Source organism: Miniopterus natalensis, chromosome 4, assembly GCF_054644295.1.
Source record: "Miniopterus natalensis isolate mMinNat1 chromosome 4, mMinNat1.hap1, whole genome shotgun sequence".
In the NCBI taxonomy this organism is placed as follows: Eukaryota; Metazoa; Chordata; class Mammalia; order Chiroptera; family Miniopteridae; genus Miniopterus; species Miniopterus natalensis.
The window spans coordinates 50,425,796-50,445,111 of NC_142084.1; the positions used below are offsets into that span (position 1 = coordinate 50,425,796).

General features: G+C 37.0%; 1 protein-coding gene across 1 annotated transcript in view; it reads right to left on the reverse strand.

Moving 5' to 3' along the window:
- The window catches only part of RXFP1 (relaxin family peptide receptor 1), a 51,557-nt gene extending 43,133 nt beyond the window's left edge, over positions 1–8,424 (reverse strand). The window contains exons 1-2 of the mRNA XM_087816144.1: positions 8,415–8,424; positions 7,603–7,740 (exon numbers count right to left, since the gene is read on the reverse strand). Of these exons, the coding sequence (XP_087672270.1) occupies positions 7,603–7,740; positions 8,415–8,424 (148 nt within the window). The remainder of the gene's footprint in view (positions 1–7,602; positions 7,741–8,414) is intronic.
- Between the last annotated feature and the right edge of the window lie 10,892 nt (positions 8,425–19,316).

A 19,316-nucleotide genomic window follows, 5' to 3' on the forward strand; every position in this document is an offset into this window, starting at 1 on the left:
TTAAATCCCTGGTTTCCAAAGTTCCATTTCCCTTAGCCCAGTCATAGAAAAAGCATAGCTGGAGTTTCAGTAAAGCTAAAATCAGAGTCATGTCCAGAGCTTCCGTTCCATATTTGAGCAGAGTCCAGTTCAGCATCAGGCTAGCTTTAGTCTATCACTTCATTGCTTGTGGAGTCCACATGGTCGTGGGCTACATGGGAGAATGCTAGGCAGCCAAGTGTGAACCATGGGCTCAGCGTGCTGAGAGGAGCCAAGAGAGTGAACTTGTTTGTTCAGGGGATTATATATCCCAAAATTCTGTGCTTGCAGTGGCCATGCCCACTCTGGTCAACCATCTCTGTCCCCAGGTGTGACTGACAGACAAGTACCTTCCCTCTGTCATCCCAACTTTATTGGGCATGTGTCTATCTTCTGAATGTGGTTCCTTCCCCCAGTGTTTTGCAAGGAACATGCCTATAATGTCTGGCCTTCCCTTTGCTCCTTTCCTATTATTAATAATTAGCTAATTACAATAATATCATTAGTGCCTTTAGAGAAGACTCTTCGAAGAAATTAAGGGGTGTGACATTAGCCTGAGTCTATTTTTTAAAAAACTGAAGCCACTAAAGCAACTGTATTTTGTGTCCTACCTAGTAGGAAGTGTCCTGAGATGGAAACATCTTTGTGGAGTTAACTTAAACATCATTTAGGCATTGTTGGATAAACAGATAAATATATGTGAGGTCAAAACATGGCTTATATTTGCAGAAAAGTCAAGGGTTCAGCTATTTCCAATGCTATTTTGAGAATAATAAATAGAAAACCAATCATTTCTGACCACACAATGCATGGCTGTGTATTAATACACATAGCTGTGATCCAGATTTATGTCACTTTTCCTCCTGTGTTTTAAACTTTAAGAAAGACAAACCACCAACTTATATGCAATATTCTAAAATGAGAACAGCTAAGTTCTATATTGAACTGCCATCACTTTGACAGCTGTATAACAAGATGTGTTTAGGAAATGGAGGAATATTTAGTGCTGCAGGATTCTGAATGCAGGCCCAATTAACAATCAAAAGCGTCTTTGAATACACGTGAAACATTCTTATGCTCCCACTTAAAAATACATGTATATCGTCACCATTGCATGGATCAATAAATATTCCTTATCTAATTCTCATAGCTTAGTAAGGTGCCAAGCCAGGGACAGGAAAATATTTTGGGGTATTGCAAAGTTTTTTCCCCTTGAATTCCTTGCACTGTCTGCCCTTCTCCCTATGGTAGGCAGCTAGAGCTTTCCACTTTCATCGTCTTGGGAAATGTATGACACAGAAGTTTGCAGATAACAAAGGAGTCAAATTCTTAGTGTGCGATTTTCAGAGGCCTAGGTTTGGGGATTGATAATAGATTTGGAAAAACAAAGGAGAAAATGGGCTTTGCTAATCCTAGGCTAGACAAGAAGCGTGGACCAGAGAGGGAGAGAGGTAGGGTCTTCTTTTCCTTCCTTCTCTCTGAGCTGAAACTGGGAGAAACCAGAAACTCCTCACCTCATTACATCTGCACGACCGTATTTCCATGTAAGGCCACATTCTGAGGCTCTGGGTGGACATTAATATTTACAGATTACTAACCTACTACACCACCCAAAATGAAATTAGAAGAGGTTTCCATTTCCTCTATGGATTACAGAAATACTAACATGGAAACAGTGACCAATGTGTTCATCCGTTTCCTGTAGACAAGGCTGCTGAAGTGCAGGGCAGGCGAGGGATGTTCAAAGACAGTCTGCGGAGGGGAGGCATCAGAGCCTGGGTCTGTGTGGCGGGGTAAGGATGCAGCCTGCCACCTGCAGGGAGAGGAGGTCAGGTGTTCTAACGACAGCAGGAGCCCTCTTTGTACAGCTGCCTGTTTATAATGCAGAAGAGGGAATGCTAGCAAATTTTAATCTGGAAATGCAAAGAGTTCCTTCCAAAAAAAAATTCAGGTATAGCAAATAAATTCCACAGCATCTGAAAATTTGATGCTACGTTAATAATTTATTTTTACCACTAAGTTAGCACTCAGCTTAAAAGGGACATAAGTGATTCCTAAATGAGAGTCCTCACCTTTTTGTAATGAGGTTCCTTTGGTACTCACCCAGACGTATTCTCTGAAGTAGCTGAGGATATTAGCTGAAAAAGTAAAAGGTCCTTTTCTTTTTTTTTTTTTCATTCTCACCTGAGCATATTTTTTCCATTGCTTTTCAGAGAGAGTGGAAGGGGGAGGGGGGGAGAGAGAGAGAGACATCGATTGGTTGCCTCCCACATGAGCCCTGACTGGGGCCAGGGATTGAGCTTGCAACTGAGGTACATGCCCTTGACTGGAATCGAACCCAAGACCCTTTAGCCTGAGGGCTGTCGCTCTAACCACTGAGTCAAACCAGCCAGAGCCCTCTTTTTTTATTTGTCATTGTCGCACCTAACACTGCTCTGATGACTCCTTAAAACTTATTTTTGGCCTTTACTCTGCATCTGTGACAGTTCAGAGTAGAGATGAAAAATCAATTACTGATACATGACAAAAACACATGAAAATTACATAGGAATTATATCCAATGGAGTAACTTTGGGGGAAAATTGTACTTTATCAGTAATGATCAAAGTTATAAAAATACTACAATCAACTTTGTACTACTGAAGTTTATCAGTAATGATCAAAGTTATAAAAGTTATAAAAATAGTGCAATCAACTTTGACTATAAAAATAGTGCAATCAACTTTGTATGTCTCTATATGTATATAAAATTTGTGTTGCCCACATATTTTAGAAAGAAAGAGATTCCTGTGAATTCAACTGAAAATTTTAAATCTATTGCTGTTGCTTACATTGTGTCCATGAAAAATGTTCAGTGATTTCATGTCTTACGCTTTTCGAACTGAGAATTTTTTTTATATTCAGTAAAGTATTTCATTATAGAAAAATATGGGTCTTCTAAGAAAACTAGAAACTTAATACTAAGAGAACTTGTTTAAGATGCCTGTGATAATACAAAAGTAACAGTTCTTTCTAAACATAATTACTTTATATTGCAGTGCAATATATAGGGAGTCAATTTAATTTTTTGATGATGTTTCACTTTTTTAGTGACTTCCTTAAATTTTATTACCACCATTTGACTTATTTCTCCATTTTAATAATTATTACTAGCATCAAGTTTAAATAGCTTAGGAGAATAAGGGAGATGTTTTGGAAGTTATGTTTTAAGATGTATTTTAAAAGATCTAATTAAGGAAAAAGTCCTCCTATCCATTAGAAAAATATTTTTTATTTGACAATATACTATTAAGTTATAAATGATCACTCTCTAAGTGATTTTTAGCTGGATTTTTTAAGTTAACATGTTAAGATATTGTATTTTACATGATTGTAAATATATTTAATGCTGCTTATTCAAATAAGCCCAAGGGTTCCATATTCTGAAAAGAACCAACTTTCTGACCATTTAATTAGCATTAAGCAGGATTTAAATATGGATGTCTTAAAACTGAACATCCTGGAGAGCATAAGTTATCCAAATACTATAAAATGAAGGAGAAAACCTCACCACTGGTGAAGAAAATTAAAGCAATAAGAAACAAGAAGAAATGACTACATCTCATAATTGTTAATCATTTGGACTCTAATGACAGTGGTGACGTTGCGACATTCTTCCTGGGAAGTTCCGACCTACTCATGCATGGATAGCAGCAGCCTGCCAACTGGCCATCTTTGAGGTTTTGAGCACAGTTCAATTTATTTTATTTTTTGTGTTTTCAGATGACTATACCTAGCAGAGTGTCAGTTTTTCTTACAGACACTAAACATTTTTAGATAATTGATAATAATTCAGTTTACTTGCAAGTTAATATGTTTCCATATCATATCGAAAACTTGATTCTGGTTTATTTCTGCTCTTGGCACATTTTGCGGGCATTCCTGGTTTTCTGCTCACTGAGCTTAGGTCAGTGGTTCTCAGAATCTGTCATGCATCAGGAAGTTAGTGAAACATTGCTGAGCCACAGGCAGAGTTTCTGATTCAGTAGGTCTGGGATGGGGCCTGAGAATCTTCGTTTCTAACAAATCTGTGGATGATGCTGATGGGTTTGGTCCAGAACTACACTGGAGATCTGCTGGTGTATTTTTTTTCTTTTCTTTTTTTTCAATTAAATTTATTGCGGTGACAATAGTTAATATGAACATATAGGTTTCAGGTGTGGGATCTGCTGGTTTAGTTGCATTGCAAGAGAACTACATGATTCTGGCATAAGAAGACCAGGAGCAGTTTATAGCATTTGTTACATAGACGTGTCTTTATAAGAGTGGTTGACTTGGTTCGAAGGAGAAAAGCATAGAGAAAAAGACAAGTTTGAAATAGAAAGGGAAGTTGAGAGAGTAAAAAAAAGAGATGAGGGACGGTCAGAGGGGCAGAATGGAAGTGGAGAAACATAAAAACAATGACAGGAAGAGAGAGAGAGAATGGCCCGCAAACCTACAGAGACTGGAGAAAACATTGGGAGAAAGAGAAAGTCAAAGAGGTGGGAAAAAAAGAAACCACTATGGATAGACACATCTCTAATCTGATTTTTGTTCTGATTAAGTATTGCTTTTATAAAAGTTAAGCTCCTGCTTGTCATCAGAATTTAATTCTAAGTATAAAGAAATAGGGCTTAATGTTTTTTTCCTAGTGTTATAGTCTCTCTATTAAAATTCACCAGGCCCTGGCCAGGTAGCTCAGTTGGTTAAAGTATCATCCTGATATGCCAAGGTTGTGGGTTTGATCCCCAGTCAGGGATCATATAAGAATCAACCAATGAATGCATAAATAAGTGGAACCACATATCAATGTTTACTTCTCTTTCTTTCTCTCTCTCTCTCTCTTTCTCAATAATAAATAGAAAATTTAAATAAATAGATACATAAATAAATAAATAAATAAATAAATAAATAAATAAATAAATAAATAAAATTCACCAGGAATCAGAGTAATGAATATAATTAAGGGCCAAATATACAAATCTACATACTTCATCTTCACTCAAAATAAACTATAGTTATACTTTCAGAGGTGGGGAAGCTTACCCACACCTCCTGACTATTCTAGAATCAGTAGAATACACCCTCCCCACCCCCCTACATTTACATTTAACTACAAAATCAAGAGTGTAGAAAACTATCACTCCTTCAGATATCAGCTACTGTTTCAATAAGATAGTAAACATACAAACCATGATTATTCTTAGAAGTACTTAAATTGTTTGACAGGAAAAAAGTCCTGCAGCTGGAAACTCTGAGTCATTGAGAGTCAACGTTAATGTTTGGGAAAAGCAATTTTAATAGTAACTGTGGTAGAATTTACAAATGTGGCTGCTATTGTTGCCCTCCCTCAACCCCAGGCACTTGCATGTGACTTTGCAGCTCCTCTCTGCAGGAGGAGGGGTCCATCTCACTTCTTGAAACAGGTCTGGCCTGGGGACTTGCCTCAGTAGGGATTGTGGTGGAAATGCCACATGCCATTCCTGAGCCTAGGCCTCAAGAGGCCTTGCAGACTTCTGCTCCACTTCTGGGTGCCATGTGTCTACCATGAGAACAAGCCTGGCTTGGCCTGCTGGAGGACCAGAACTGAGTCACCCGGTTGTCTCAGCCAGGGTCCCAGGCATATGCAGAAAACTGCACAGCTGGTCTCAGACAAACAAACCCAGCCTGAGTTGCTGACCCACAGAACTGCTAGCTGAATAAGTGGTCACTACTTCTTTAGTCACTCAGTTTGTAATATAGTTATAGCTGACTGATACACCAGTTAACATTTATTGAATGCTAACTTTATGTTAGATACTCTGCTAAGCATCTTGGATACATTATCTTATTGAATTTTCTTAACAACCCATGAATATAGATACTCTTATTATCCCCACTTTGCATAAAGAAAACAGCCATTTTTACCTTCCTTACAGGCAGAATTTATGCCCACGCCTCCCGAACCTGATCACTACATTCCAAAGCCATATTGCCTCCATTGGAATTTGCTGGCTAGTGAATCCTGGGAAATCTAGATAACTTTAAGGATTATTAGTTTACAGATTGTTACTTGGTCTTTTCAAACTTAGCACTAAGGCAAGAGTTCCCATACCTTTTTCACAGAGAAACTACTTTTGGAGGTGAATTTGCTGCTCCTACCAGGTTCCCTTTTCTGCTTCCTGCCACCATTTCAATCGGCTGGGAGCTTGCAGGTCGCTCTCCCTATCTGAGCTGGTAGCAGGCTAAGGGGAAAGTGGCCGGCAGCGAGCAGAACACTTTTATCTTAGTTAAAAATTTTTTTGTGTAGCATTGTTATTTTAACAAGATGATGTATCTATCTATCTATCTATCTATCTATCTATCTATCTATAGAAGAGAAAATATATATATAGGCATTTAAATCAAAGGTAATTATAGCTTAAGCTCAGCAGTTTAGTTGCTTGCTCTTGGGTTACTGCCACCACCTAGAGACAGTGTTCCAAGAAATTTAATTTCTTCAAGGTGGTGCATTAGAAAGTCTTTGATACTTGAGGGAGAGATAAAAGCAAGGCCTTTTCAGTGTAATAGTTTTTTATGCAACACTAACAATTGTCCTGCTTGTCTTTGTTGTCCAAAAATAGTACCCTATTTTCCCATGAGTGAGAAATCTCATTATTTTACATTATTAACCAAAGCTCATTTTCCAGTGAGTCAGATCTAGCCAATTCAATTTATAAATTTGTGTTTTTGAGGCTTCAGACATTTGAAAAAATCCTGACTGATAACCTAGTTTTCCCAGACATATTAATTAGCCAGAGCTTTATAGGGCCATAAATATATAGGGTGTTCCCCCCAAAATGTATATACAATTTAATAGCTGATAGGTCAGTTTTGAAAATGAATTGTATTTTAGTAAATACTGCTTTTATAATTATTCAGTGTGTGTATACATTTTGGGGGGACATCCTATAGTTGTTAGTTAAATAGTGGGTAAGCTGTTTTTTGTTTTTAGTGTTTTTCTTTTTTTCCTTTTTTAGGATGTCTCATTTCTCTTTCATAACCACTGGAGGCAAAAGATAAGAAAGAAAAACAGCAGAAATACTTAGAGTACCTGCTATATGCCTGCACCCTTCCAATCCATTACACTTAATCTTCCCAAATTCTTTTAGTGTAGGCAAAATTTTCAAACCCTTTTACAGCATGAGGAAACTGAGGCAAAGAGAGGGTAATGAGCATTCTCAAATATATATAATTGGTTACTATTGTATTCAACTTCAAACCAGGCAGTCTGACTCCAGCGCCCATATTCTCAATTTCTATACCATTCTGCCTCAAAGACATTAACCGGGAAGGTTTGCACATTAAAAAATTTACTATGTGCACAATCACTACTTTCTTGAAACACTGGCTGTGATACTAATACATAGAAAAGAATGGATATTCTAAGCTAATGAAATAAATGTACGATTTCCTTAGGTGCCATATATTTTGTATTTCAACGTAGTTTTCCCATTTCTGTTTTTGTTACAAGAGGTCTCAGCGGCTTCACTGTCAGTCAGTCCTTTTGCCCCAGATTCTTGCTGTGACCACAGGCTCTTCACTCACCACAGTTGTCCTCGTCGGCCTGGTTCCCACAGTCATCCACTCCGTTACAGTGAAGATACTGAGGCAGGCACTTGGTGATATTCCCGCAGGGGAAATAGCCGAGGGAGCACTTGACATCCTGTCCACTGCCATGAGAAACTGTGATGAAGAAAGGGGAGAAAAGGTGAGTATAAGGCATTGCAGAAAAGCTGTCTCCCCAATACTGTGTAACCATTTGGTCTTCTCACCCTGGCATGGACCCTCCACACGGCAGCCTCACCTTGCTTACTAGCCTGACAGCAACATTTTCCAAGAACATCCACTCCAATAGAATATTCTTTTCTAGATGATGCCAGGAGTCTCCTCTCTTTGCCTTTTTGAATACTGTTTCCCACCTGGAATGCCCTTCCCAATCCTCATTTTCTTCTATAAAATGCCTGCCAATATTTTATAGTTTAGCTCAACTCCTCCTTTCTCCTTCAAAATTGTCTTAGACAATCGTCTTAAAAATCAGGAACTTATTGCATTCTTATTATTAGCTCAGAATCAAGGCTGATCTGGTACCAGAGGAGGAGGAAGACACAGAGGATATACTGACTGCACATGCCATGTGCTTATTCACATACTGGACAGTCCCTAAGTGTGAGGCCCTGTGCAGATGTGTTGCATGAAACAAACGGAATTCCTGCTCTTTTCAGATTGGCTTCTTTCACTCAGCAGCATGTATTCAAGGTTCCTCCATTTCTTTCATGGCTTAGTATCTCATTTGTTCTTAGTGCTGAACAATATTCCATTGTTTGAATGGACCACAGTTTATTTATCCATCTACTTACTGAAGGACATCTTGGTTGTGTCCAAGGTTTGGCAATGATGATAGCTGCTCGACACATCCCTGTGCAGTTTTTCATGTGGACAAAAGTTAACTATGCCATTTTAAAAGATTTACATAATTTCAAAGGTTACTGCAGACTCCAGTATAATTCTGTTGCTTACTGTCCTTTCCAAGTGTGTAAATCTTTGAAGTTTTCTAGAAAAACTGTCAATTATAAAGAAATAAAAGCAGAATAGTTTGAACAGTCAATAAAGCTTATTATGTAAAAATATATTTGTGGTCTATCATTAACCCATGAAAGGAATAAGAGTGTCTATTTACTTTGTAAGGTACTGTGGGGCATTTTGATAATGCGGCAAATGTCAGGCTTTGCCTGTACTTAGCTATTTCAAAGCACATAATTTGATGAATAGTGAAATCTATGTAATAATGAGCTGTGTTGTAAATAGTTTCTCACATATCAAATTATTTTAAAATTATTTATCAATATTTTTTCAACAAATTGACCTAAGTCAAAACAAAGGAATTTTATATCACAGGACATAGCTGGTAGAACATCACACATTTCAGAGACCTCAAGTGCACGTGCATATAAATAAATTGATCTCTGTTGAAATGGACTTTTTATATATTTATTAAGAAATAAATAATCAGAAAAATTCTTTGCTGAATTGTCAACCTTCAGCCATATTTACTGTTCATTGGTTTATTTTGTTCACTAGATTCCACATATGAGTAAGATCATGTGACACTTGTCTTTCTCTGACTGGCTTATTTTGCTTAGCATAATTCTCTCCAGGTCCCACTTTCCTGTCTCAAAGGGTAAGGGATCCTTTGCTTTTACAGATGCATAGTATTCCATTGTGTAAATGTCTGAGAGGATGCTTGATATGATTTCAATCTTCTTGAACTTGTACAGACTTGTTTTGTGTCCTAACATGTGGTCTATCTTTGAGAATGTCCCATGTGCACTTGAGGAGAATGCCTATTCTGTAGCTTTGGAGTGGAATGTTCTGTAAATGTCAATTAAATCCTCTGATCTAGTGTGTCATTTAGAATCACTGTTTCCATGTTGACTTTTTTTCTGGAAGAACTATCCAGTAAAATCAGTGGGGTGTTAAAGTCTCCTACTATGACTGTGTTGCTGTTAATCTCTCCTTTAAAGTCCTCCAGAAGTTGGTTTTGTGGGTTTTTCCCCCCACCTGTATGAGTCGTTTGTTCTGAGGTGTGTATCTTGTAGACAGCATATATTTGGGTCATGTTTTGTTATCCATTTTGATTGGGACATTTAATCCATTTATATTTAAGGTTATTATTGATAGGTATTTATCTATTGCCATTTTATTTCTTTATGTCTATGTTTCTCATTCTATTTCAACTTCTTATTACAGCAGTCCCTTTAACAGTTCTTGCAATGCTGGTTTGGTGGTGATAAATTCCTTTAGCCTTTTTGTGTCTGGGAAGCTCTTTATTTCACCATCTATTTTGAATGATAGCCTTGTCAGATAGAGTATTCTTGGTTTCAGATCCTTGTTTTGCATTACCTTGAATACTTCATGACACTCCCTTCTGGCCTGTAGACTTTCTGATGAGAAATCAGCTGAGCCTATGGGAGCTCCTTTGTATGTAACAGATAGCTTTTCTCTTGCTGCCTTTAAGATTCTCTCTTTATCTTGCATTATTGACATTTTAGTTATGATGTGTCTGGGCATGGGCCTCTTTGGGTTCTTCTTGCTTGGGACTCTCTGTGTCTCCTGAACTTGCGTGACCTTTTCCTTCATCAGGTTAGGAAAGTTTTCTGCCACTATTTCTTCAAACAGGTTCTCTAACCTTTGCTTACTTTCGACCTCTTCTGGCACTCCTATGATGTGAATATTGTTACATTTCACGCTGTCCTACAGCTCCCTTAAAAGGTCTTCCTGTTTTTTAATTGTTTTTTTCTTTTTGGATCTCTGATTGAGTGATTTTTTTCTATCCTGTCTTCCGATTTGCTGATCTGATCCTCAGCTTCCTCTAATCTGCTGTTCATTCCTATGTTTTTTTTAAATTTCTGTCATTCTTAATTTTCTCCATAGTTTCTATATCTTTTTTCATGCTGTTGAGCATCTTTATGATCAGTATTCTGAACTCTATATCTGATAGATTGCTTATCTCCATTTCATTTAGCTAGGCTTCTGGAGAATTCTTTTGTTCTTTCATTTGGGGCTTATTTTTTGATCTCTTCATTTTGACTGCCTGCTTGGATTTGATTCTATGTATTAGGTAGATTTCCTAGGACTTCTAGTCTTTTGGATGTTCTCTGGCACAGGCCAATGTCAGATGCTGTTTGTGACTGGGCTTAAGTACCCTGTTTGAAGTTTTCCACACTCTACAGCTTCTGGTTTCCTCTGCCAGGGCTGGGTGTGTTTGGACACAACCAAGATGTGCACTAAAGTCTGCTTTTCCAATCCCTGGGTCCAGAAGTAAATCAGGCAAAGAGTCAAAGCAGAGGCTGTTATTCAGTCTCTTAATGAGCCTCAGGCCGTAGAAACTCCACAGGGTGGGACCAGAGGTTTTTCAGCAGGGGGGGCAATTGTGTCCCCCCCACTCTCCCAGGCAAAAGCTGCTTGGAAGGTAAATGTCTACATGAGAAAGATGTCCTCTGTTGTATGGGGCAATGACTCAGCACCAGGGTCCAGATGGGTGCCCTCTGAGATCTAGTCTCCTAGCCAGTCCCCCTGGATTCTCCTCATACTGCTCTATTCCACTCTGCCTTCTCTTCACCAGAGTCCAAGGTGAGTGCCTGAACACAAAACTTCGTGCATTGGCCCTTTAAGAGGGTGCCTGCATTTCTAGCCATCTCTCCCTGGCAGACAGAAACCCTGCTGCTTTTCACAGCCAGATGTTATGTGGGTACCTTTCTCAGTTCTGGTGCTTTTGGCTGGGAAGCCTAGCCTGGGGTTTAAGCCCAGGGTCCTCAGTGGGAACCCCCAGAGCTGAGATATCCCTCTTGACCTTCAACTGCTGCCTGTGGGAGCCCAACCAGCCCTCTCACGCCTCCACACTTCCTACCAGTCTCTGTGGTCTCCACTTTTTGTCCTTGGTTATGAGGGTGCTCTCCAGCTAGTCTTCAGTTGTGGTTGATTATTCAGAATGGTTTTTCTATATTTTAGTTGTAATTCCAGTTTGGTCCTGGGAGAGTGTCGCTGTAGTTTGCACTCAATTCACCGCCATCTTGGATTGGGGGTATTTTAAAACTATATAAAAATCCATTCATCAAAATCTCAATTGATTAATTTATTTCTATCAGATGGATTGATAGTTTTCTATTTTATTCAATGGGTTATAATTCACTAACCATCATCACTAAATTTGGATGTTCAAATTGTCCAAGATTCGGCCAGTGGGAGCTAGTTCAACCTATCTTTGGCATCCTTTTGATATTTTCCATCGTTCTTTAAGTATTTCCTTGATTTCTGGCATAATAAGATGTTTTAGGATCATCTTTACTTTCTCTGCCATGGCCCTAGAATCAGTCATTTTTCTAAGGACCTCTGGTTCCTTTTATGGTAGAATGATATTTAGAAGCCAAGGTGTAGACTCTAGGTATGTTCATTGATATTGGGGTATCCCTGCTACCAGGCTACCTCAGTGGCCAGACTAGAAAATACATGCATAGTTATATATACATACACACATTTATATCTATTTTTATTTCTCTATATATCACTAGATATAAAAACTATAATTTCAAATCCTATTCCTAGCCAACCTTATAAGGTTCAGTCTAGTTTTCTCCCTTTACATATCAGTAACTCCCTTCTCTTACAGTGAGAAATCAGCTTTTAATTATTTTTATAGTTATCATCTTGACAAATCCTCTTCCTGCATGGATGCCCTCACAACCCCATTCAGCTCTGATTCCCTATACTAGTCATTTTTCCTATGTGAGCATTCTCCTTGCCCTGTTTGGGATCTGATACACAGTGCTAGGCTCTCTCTGTGGACACACTCTTTGCCCCAATGGGGCTCTAAACTTCCTCTCTGGGCTACCACAGCTCATTTATCATCCCAGCACAGATGAATACCTTTTTCTGATTTGCCAAATGGTTTTAAGACTCAACTGTTGAGTAAGAGAAGTGGTGGAGTAAGGGGCCAGTAAGTAATGTTTACAGGAAAATTTTAGAGAAGTTGAAAGGGATCAGAATATGCCACCTAAAAATATGCCACTTTGGCATAAAGATTATTTTGAACTGAAGGTAACTGAGAAAAGGCAAACACTGGAAGAGCTCTCTGCTTTTCCCTCTATTGGCCTAAAAGTAGGGCATATATTTCCCTTTGTGAAGGTCTTCCTCTCTTCTCTTCATACCAGAACAACCCTAATCATTGGAGATGAAAAGCTGGCATTGGGATGAATCTGAACAAACAAACGTTACTTAAATAACATTTTTATTCCATTGGTTTCTCATATATTTACCTTCCTTCAAGAAGCATCCCCCGCCCCCTGCTTCCTCTGTCTAGTCACTTCACAATTTGTCACCTTTGGTTAAAATCGTATATAAGCCCTCAAGTCTAACCACCTCTTTGAATTTTCATTTCTTTTCTGTGGAGCCTCTACATATGTAAAATTTTAAATATTAACATCAATAAAATTTATAAACTTTCCACCGATTAAATCTGTCTTTGTTAGTTGAGTTTGCAGTCCCTAGTTATATACTATAAGGGAACAGAGGTACAAATTTTTTCCCCTTACAAAGTCATAAGCAAAATCTAAAGAAGTGGAAAATATTTTGTTTTCCCTTTACACTATGATTTGTCATGAAGCTATGTCGTTACAAATAGTATTTATTTGAAGAAACCCAAAACACTAATTTGAAAGAACATACGCAATGTTCATTGCAGTGTTACTTACAGTAGCTAAGTATTTTTAAGTGTTTTAAGAGTGTTTAAGTATTTAAATGTTTAAGCAAATCAGATAATTAAAGAATAAGATTAACTTACTAATTTTAATTTAAATATATGATTGAATTTGAACTTGTGAGTTTATGTTATCAGAAAATTTGACTAAGTTAACAAGTAGCATCAAAATATTTGAGAAAATTTAACATTTACTATATTGAAAACATATTTTATTGGATTTTCTAGGGTTTTTAAGCAAGCATTTAAATATTTAAAATAAAATCAATCATTACACTTAAAATTCTGTTTAAAATAGTTCAATACATTTAACTTAGTCTTAAATGGAACTTATTGTTAAAAGGAGTTCAGTTTATTCAACGAGTTAAATATTAATAAAGGAAAAAGTGAAAGTGATCTTATAACATTCATAAATTGAATAATGTTTGTAAATTGAAGATAAAGGCTTACAAAAACAAGGTTTTTGAATTTGTAGCCCTGCTTTCTTGCTACCCTTCCATTATGGGGGTTGAAAAGCAAAATACGTTCTTTGCTAGCTCCCTTGCTTCTGGATGGCTAAGAGGCACAGTTCTGGCTAGGAAATGGATTGCAGCCTGCTGAGGAAGGCTTGGGCGTGTTAGCTTTCCTGACAGAAGAGAAGGGTGAAGCTGTGTGCATAAACATTTATCTTGGTCCTGAATACATACATTCTATGAAAGTAATATTACTAGAGCTGCACTATTACACTCACAACCACTAGTTTGAAATCTTTGTGTTCATCAGCTTGACCTCATTATTCTTATTGATTTCTATTAAAAATATATTTTATAAATGTATTAAGAAGTTTTTAAAAAAAAATTCTCATTTGTGACAGCATGGATGGACCTAGAGGGCATTATCCTGTTGGCCAAAGACAGACAAATGCTATATGATTTATAGTTACAAAATAGACATGGGGATATGAAGTACAGAATAGGAAATATAGTTAATAATTGTAATAACTATGCATGGTGCTGGGTGGGTACTGAAAATATTAGGGGGGGAGGGACACTTTGTAAAGTATATGATTGTCTAACCACTATGCTGTACACATAAAGCTAACACAAAACTATATTGAAAGTAGACTGTAATAGAAAAAAACCTAGAAAAGTAATTTCAACTAAGACTTGGTAGCAAAATAGGCTCAGAATGGAATTAAAACACTTAGCAGAGCTCCAGTGATGCAGTAGACAGTTAATGATGGTGACAACGTGACAATGATGAGGTATTTGGCTCTGTTCACATGGTATAAGTTAATACTCAATGTTGATGTAAATGGATCTTGCTTTTAGAGGTACTTGAAATTAAATTTTTGTGATTATAATTTTAAAATTTAATATTCTCATCTCATACAAACATCACTCATAATTTAAGAAATCTATTGATTAATTTTTTTAAAAACAGCCCTAACTGAAAAATTACTCCAATGTATAAGAACTCAAACAACTATTACAGTCATAATTGAAAAAAAGGCTTAATAATTTTAATAGCAACAGCAGAAACATTTTTGATGAAGCACTGAAATCTCTTTCTTCTCCTGAACATCCTTTGAGATTAAATGGATGGAAAAACAGAGGAACAGTCATGTATGCAGATTGCCAAGTGAGACATAAGTATCGAGTGAGTATCAGTGACTTTTTTCTGCCAGAGGATGAATTATTGTTATTCCCCCGTAACTAAAACACGTGTATATGCTTTGTACATGTTTCAGGGGGCTGTGTGAGCTGTAGTACACAGAAAAGGGAAAAATGGCCTAGACTTTGGGCAGTTATTGCAGCTTTCTGTTTGATTTAGTGGGTTACCGATGTAATTCAAGGGCCGAAACCAGACAGCAAGTGAAGTGTTTTTATAATGTGGTTTTGAAGAAATTTCACCAATTTCCATCTAGTACGGTGATTATGATGTGGCTGGCTGTCACGGTGGGGGAGACAGGATTTGACCTAGGTTATGTCCAAATTTTGAATCCTTCTCAGAAAAATAAAATCTAAAGTGTTTCAAGAAACATTTCTTAGAAGCTAAGTTCCTAGTGATTTATCATTAATAAAATAAAGCTTAGCTTTTATTGTTGACAGATCTTGACAGAAACACACAAGCACTTACAATTGTGTCCAGGGAGCTCATGGAAACACCCACTCAGTTAAATGATAAACCTTATTCTGCAACAACACTGTTAAAATGAAAATTTCAACATGATTGCTCTGAAATCACTGCATTAAAGGCAGTTCTGCTCATTTCAATTTAAGATAAAGGAGGTGAGTACATTCAATTAAAATGTTTATAGTATTTCTGTAGAGCTATGACTTGTGTAAGCACTGAGGTAAGAGTTTCACTGGATTCTATAACATTTCTAGCATTTATATAATCTATAAATAATATAGATTGTTTAATTTTCCATGAAATATGGAAAATATGTAATGTCCTTATTTCCTTAGGTAATTACTCATATCATCAAGAGTATAGAGGTACTTTGCTAAAATACCTTGTTAGGAAGACACAAAAACCAACAAACAGCAAAACAAACAGACACAAAGACAAACTTTCCGTACATTCAATCATTTACTTTTAGGGATAACTTCTATCTTAAGTGACAACTATCAATATTTCAGATATCTAAAAACAAAACAAAACAACTGAAAATACCAGTTGTAATAGAGGATTGTTAAATTAGATGGTGTAATCACAGAACTATATTTAAATATACAATTCAACAATTTGAAAAGTGAGGTAAATATATATCTACTGATACAAGGCATGTCATTAAATACAGAAAGTATGTTAAACAACAGTCTATACAGTTTAATCTTATTTATATAAAATAAACAAGTATAAAACTGATGAACAAAATAGATCCAGTGATGGAGAAGCATGGAACAGACTGACTAATCTCAGAGGGAAGGTGGGGGTGGGGGGTGGGGAGAGACTAATCTAAGAACTTATATGCATACGTGCGTAACCCATGGGCACAGACAATAAATAGTGTGGTAAGGCCTGGGGCCTAGGTGTGGGGTAGAAGGGGTCAATGGGGAAAAGAGGAGGCATCTGTAATACTTTCAACAATAAAGATAAATTAAAAAAATAAAATAAAATAAAGGATTATATAATACTTGTGTTTATAAAGTTCTGATATAGTAACAAGAATCTTAACATTGGTCATCTTTGGGAAGTGGAATCAATAATGTCAAAAGTAAGGAGAAATATTACTCTGGAGTTTATATTCTTAGGGAAATTTGGCCTTTTTTAAAAAAGTATTTCTTTAATAAAAAAAATAATCTGAAGCTATTTACAGATCATTCAAATGTGTGAAAATTTGATTTCTTAGCTACAGATAAAAAAAACCCGATTTGTAATATTGGTTACTTTTTTTTAGACCTTTGAAACAAAGTAGGAAGAGGCCAGTGATTCTCATCATGGATGATTTTGCATCCCAGGAGACATTTGGCAAAGTCTAGAGACATTTTTTATCATCACAACTTTTGGGATACTATTGGCATCTAACAGGTAGAGTCCAAGGATACTGCTAAATATCCCACAATGCACAGGACAGCTCCTCAAAACAAAGATTTATTTGTCCTAAAATGTCAACAGTGCCCAGGTTGAGAAACCCGGGACTAAGGCCTTGGAGAAGAATTGAAGGGAAAACATTCCATGCTGGCAGACTTGGCAATGGGCAACAAATTACTCCAGTGGCTGTTTATCTTCTGGTGGAGATTTTCTAACAGATTTCAAGAGATTTGAGAAATAGATAGACATTACCAGAGAGACTAGTGCAGCTGTTGTATCTCTTGAAAGGTTGTGGATGTTGTTGTTTTTGACAAGTCACTTGGGAAAATGGTTCCAGTTTATTATGTCCACTAATGCCAGAGGGGATACTTGTGTTACTTACAGGGAATAACTTAACTACAAGGATTATTAAACAGTGGGTTACTAAGACAATCTCTGGAAGTTTCAAAAAAATTAGATAATTTAAGTATATTTTGCCAAAAGCAAAGGAATCAGACACAGAATATTTTGGGGACACTTGAACTAGTTCCTTGAATCTATGAATAAACATAAGCAGATGTTTAAAAGGAGTTATCATTTAAAGGCATATTTTAGATTTTAAATTTAAGATTTTGAGATATGTGTATTTTGTATACACACAAAAAAAAACCAACCTTGAAAAAATTCAATCATCTGTACCTCAGTAAAGCTGAAAAAAGAGCAAAAGCTCAGAAACTCAGTATCTCTTCATAATACTGCCTCAGTCCAATTTCTCATTTTCAATCTTCTATTATGTTTTTCTCATAACTTGTATTATTAGCTCCAGATAAATCAGATACTCTATGCACCCAGAATCCAGTCGGACTTAAGGCATCAAACAGAATTGACCCAGGGACAGAACTGTTTGCCATCCCCAAATGTGCCCTGCACATTGCTCCCCCTACCAAGAAAATGGCAGTGGGGTGGACAATGTGGTTTCCTTATTTATCTGCCAATATCTTATGCTTTTTTCAAGATCAGTGATCATCTCCTCCTGAAAGCTTCTATTTCCTCCTCAGGCTGACTTATATGCCTCTCTCCCATTTTCTTAGCATCCTGTGCTAATCCCACTTCAGCCCCTTGTAATTCTGTCCACATATGTCTCTTCAGTCAGCTTTCTGAGGGCAGGGACCGTGCCTCAAATCATGATAGTATTGCTTGTGCTAAGCACGGTAGTAAAAGATGGCAATAAATATTCATGAATAATGAATGAGAAGTAAAGATATGCGCCGAGTTGAACTGAATAGAAATGGACTGGTTTTTCATTAGTGCTGCCTACTCATTGTTGCCAGCTACCAGGTCCTGCCGTATTCCATTCGTAGCCTCCCTACATCATTAGCCTAGGAGAATATAAGGACATGCATGGTAGAAATAACTTCCCAAGGAAACCAAGCCAAAAAAACCTAGAAGAACTAGGCAGAATATGTTAAAATTTTAGTAAGTTCATATCTTTCCATTAAGTTTGATCTGACTTTTAAAAAATCTTGGCTCATTTACAGGTGTCTGATAAATTAGTGGGATAATATTTGAAGATAATGACTGAAGTTTTTTTCCCCCCTAAACTTTTTTGTTGGCAAGACCTTTCACTCATTTATTCAGTGATATTCATTGCTTCATAGGGAGGGCAATTACAGCTGAGAACCAATCAATAAATTACTACTTGAATTAATTTATAAACTTTTAGCTGATACAATATTGAAAGCCAAGATTTCCATTGCACGAGTGAAGCTTTCTTGGGAGATAATGGTTTTTTTTCTTTAAGCTCAAAAAGTTGAGTTCTCTGGGGGACAAGTTTATACATAAATCATAGAGTGAGAAGAATGGGTACGTGGTGGCTTATTTTCTGTGTTAACTTGGATAGGCTACGGTACCGTCTAGGTGTGACTGAGGTATTTTGTAAATGCTGTTAGCATCTACAATCAGTTCACTTTAAGTAAAGGAGATTACCCTCAATAATGTGAGTGGGCTTCATCCAATCAATTGACAGCCTTAAGAGCAATTGAGGTTTCCCTGAGGAAGAAAAAATTCTACTTGTGGACCACAGTGTCAGCTCCTTCCCAAGAGTTTCTAGCCTTACGAATTTCTCACTTGCTTAGCCACACCTCACAATCAGGTAAGCCAATTCTTTGAAATAAATCACTCTCTCTCTATATATATCTACATCTATCTATACACATATATGCATATGCATATACATATAAATATATATATAAGTAATATAAATCTAAAAATCACTTCTTATATGTGTGTGTATATATGACTTATTTCATATATATATATTTCATATATATGTATTCCTACTGGTTCTGCTTCTCTCATAGAACCTTGAGTGATTCAGCATATATAAGGGAGTTTTCGTGCCCCCCTCCAAGATGTAATAATCCCCCTGAAGGCAGGAGGAAGTGGATTAGAGGGCAACTCCATCCCCCTGGGCTGAGACCAAACAGATAATCTGGAGGGAGAATGAAAA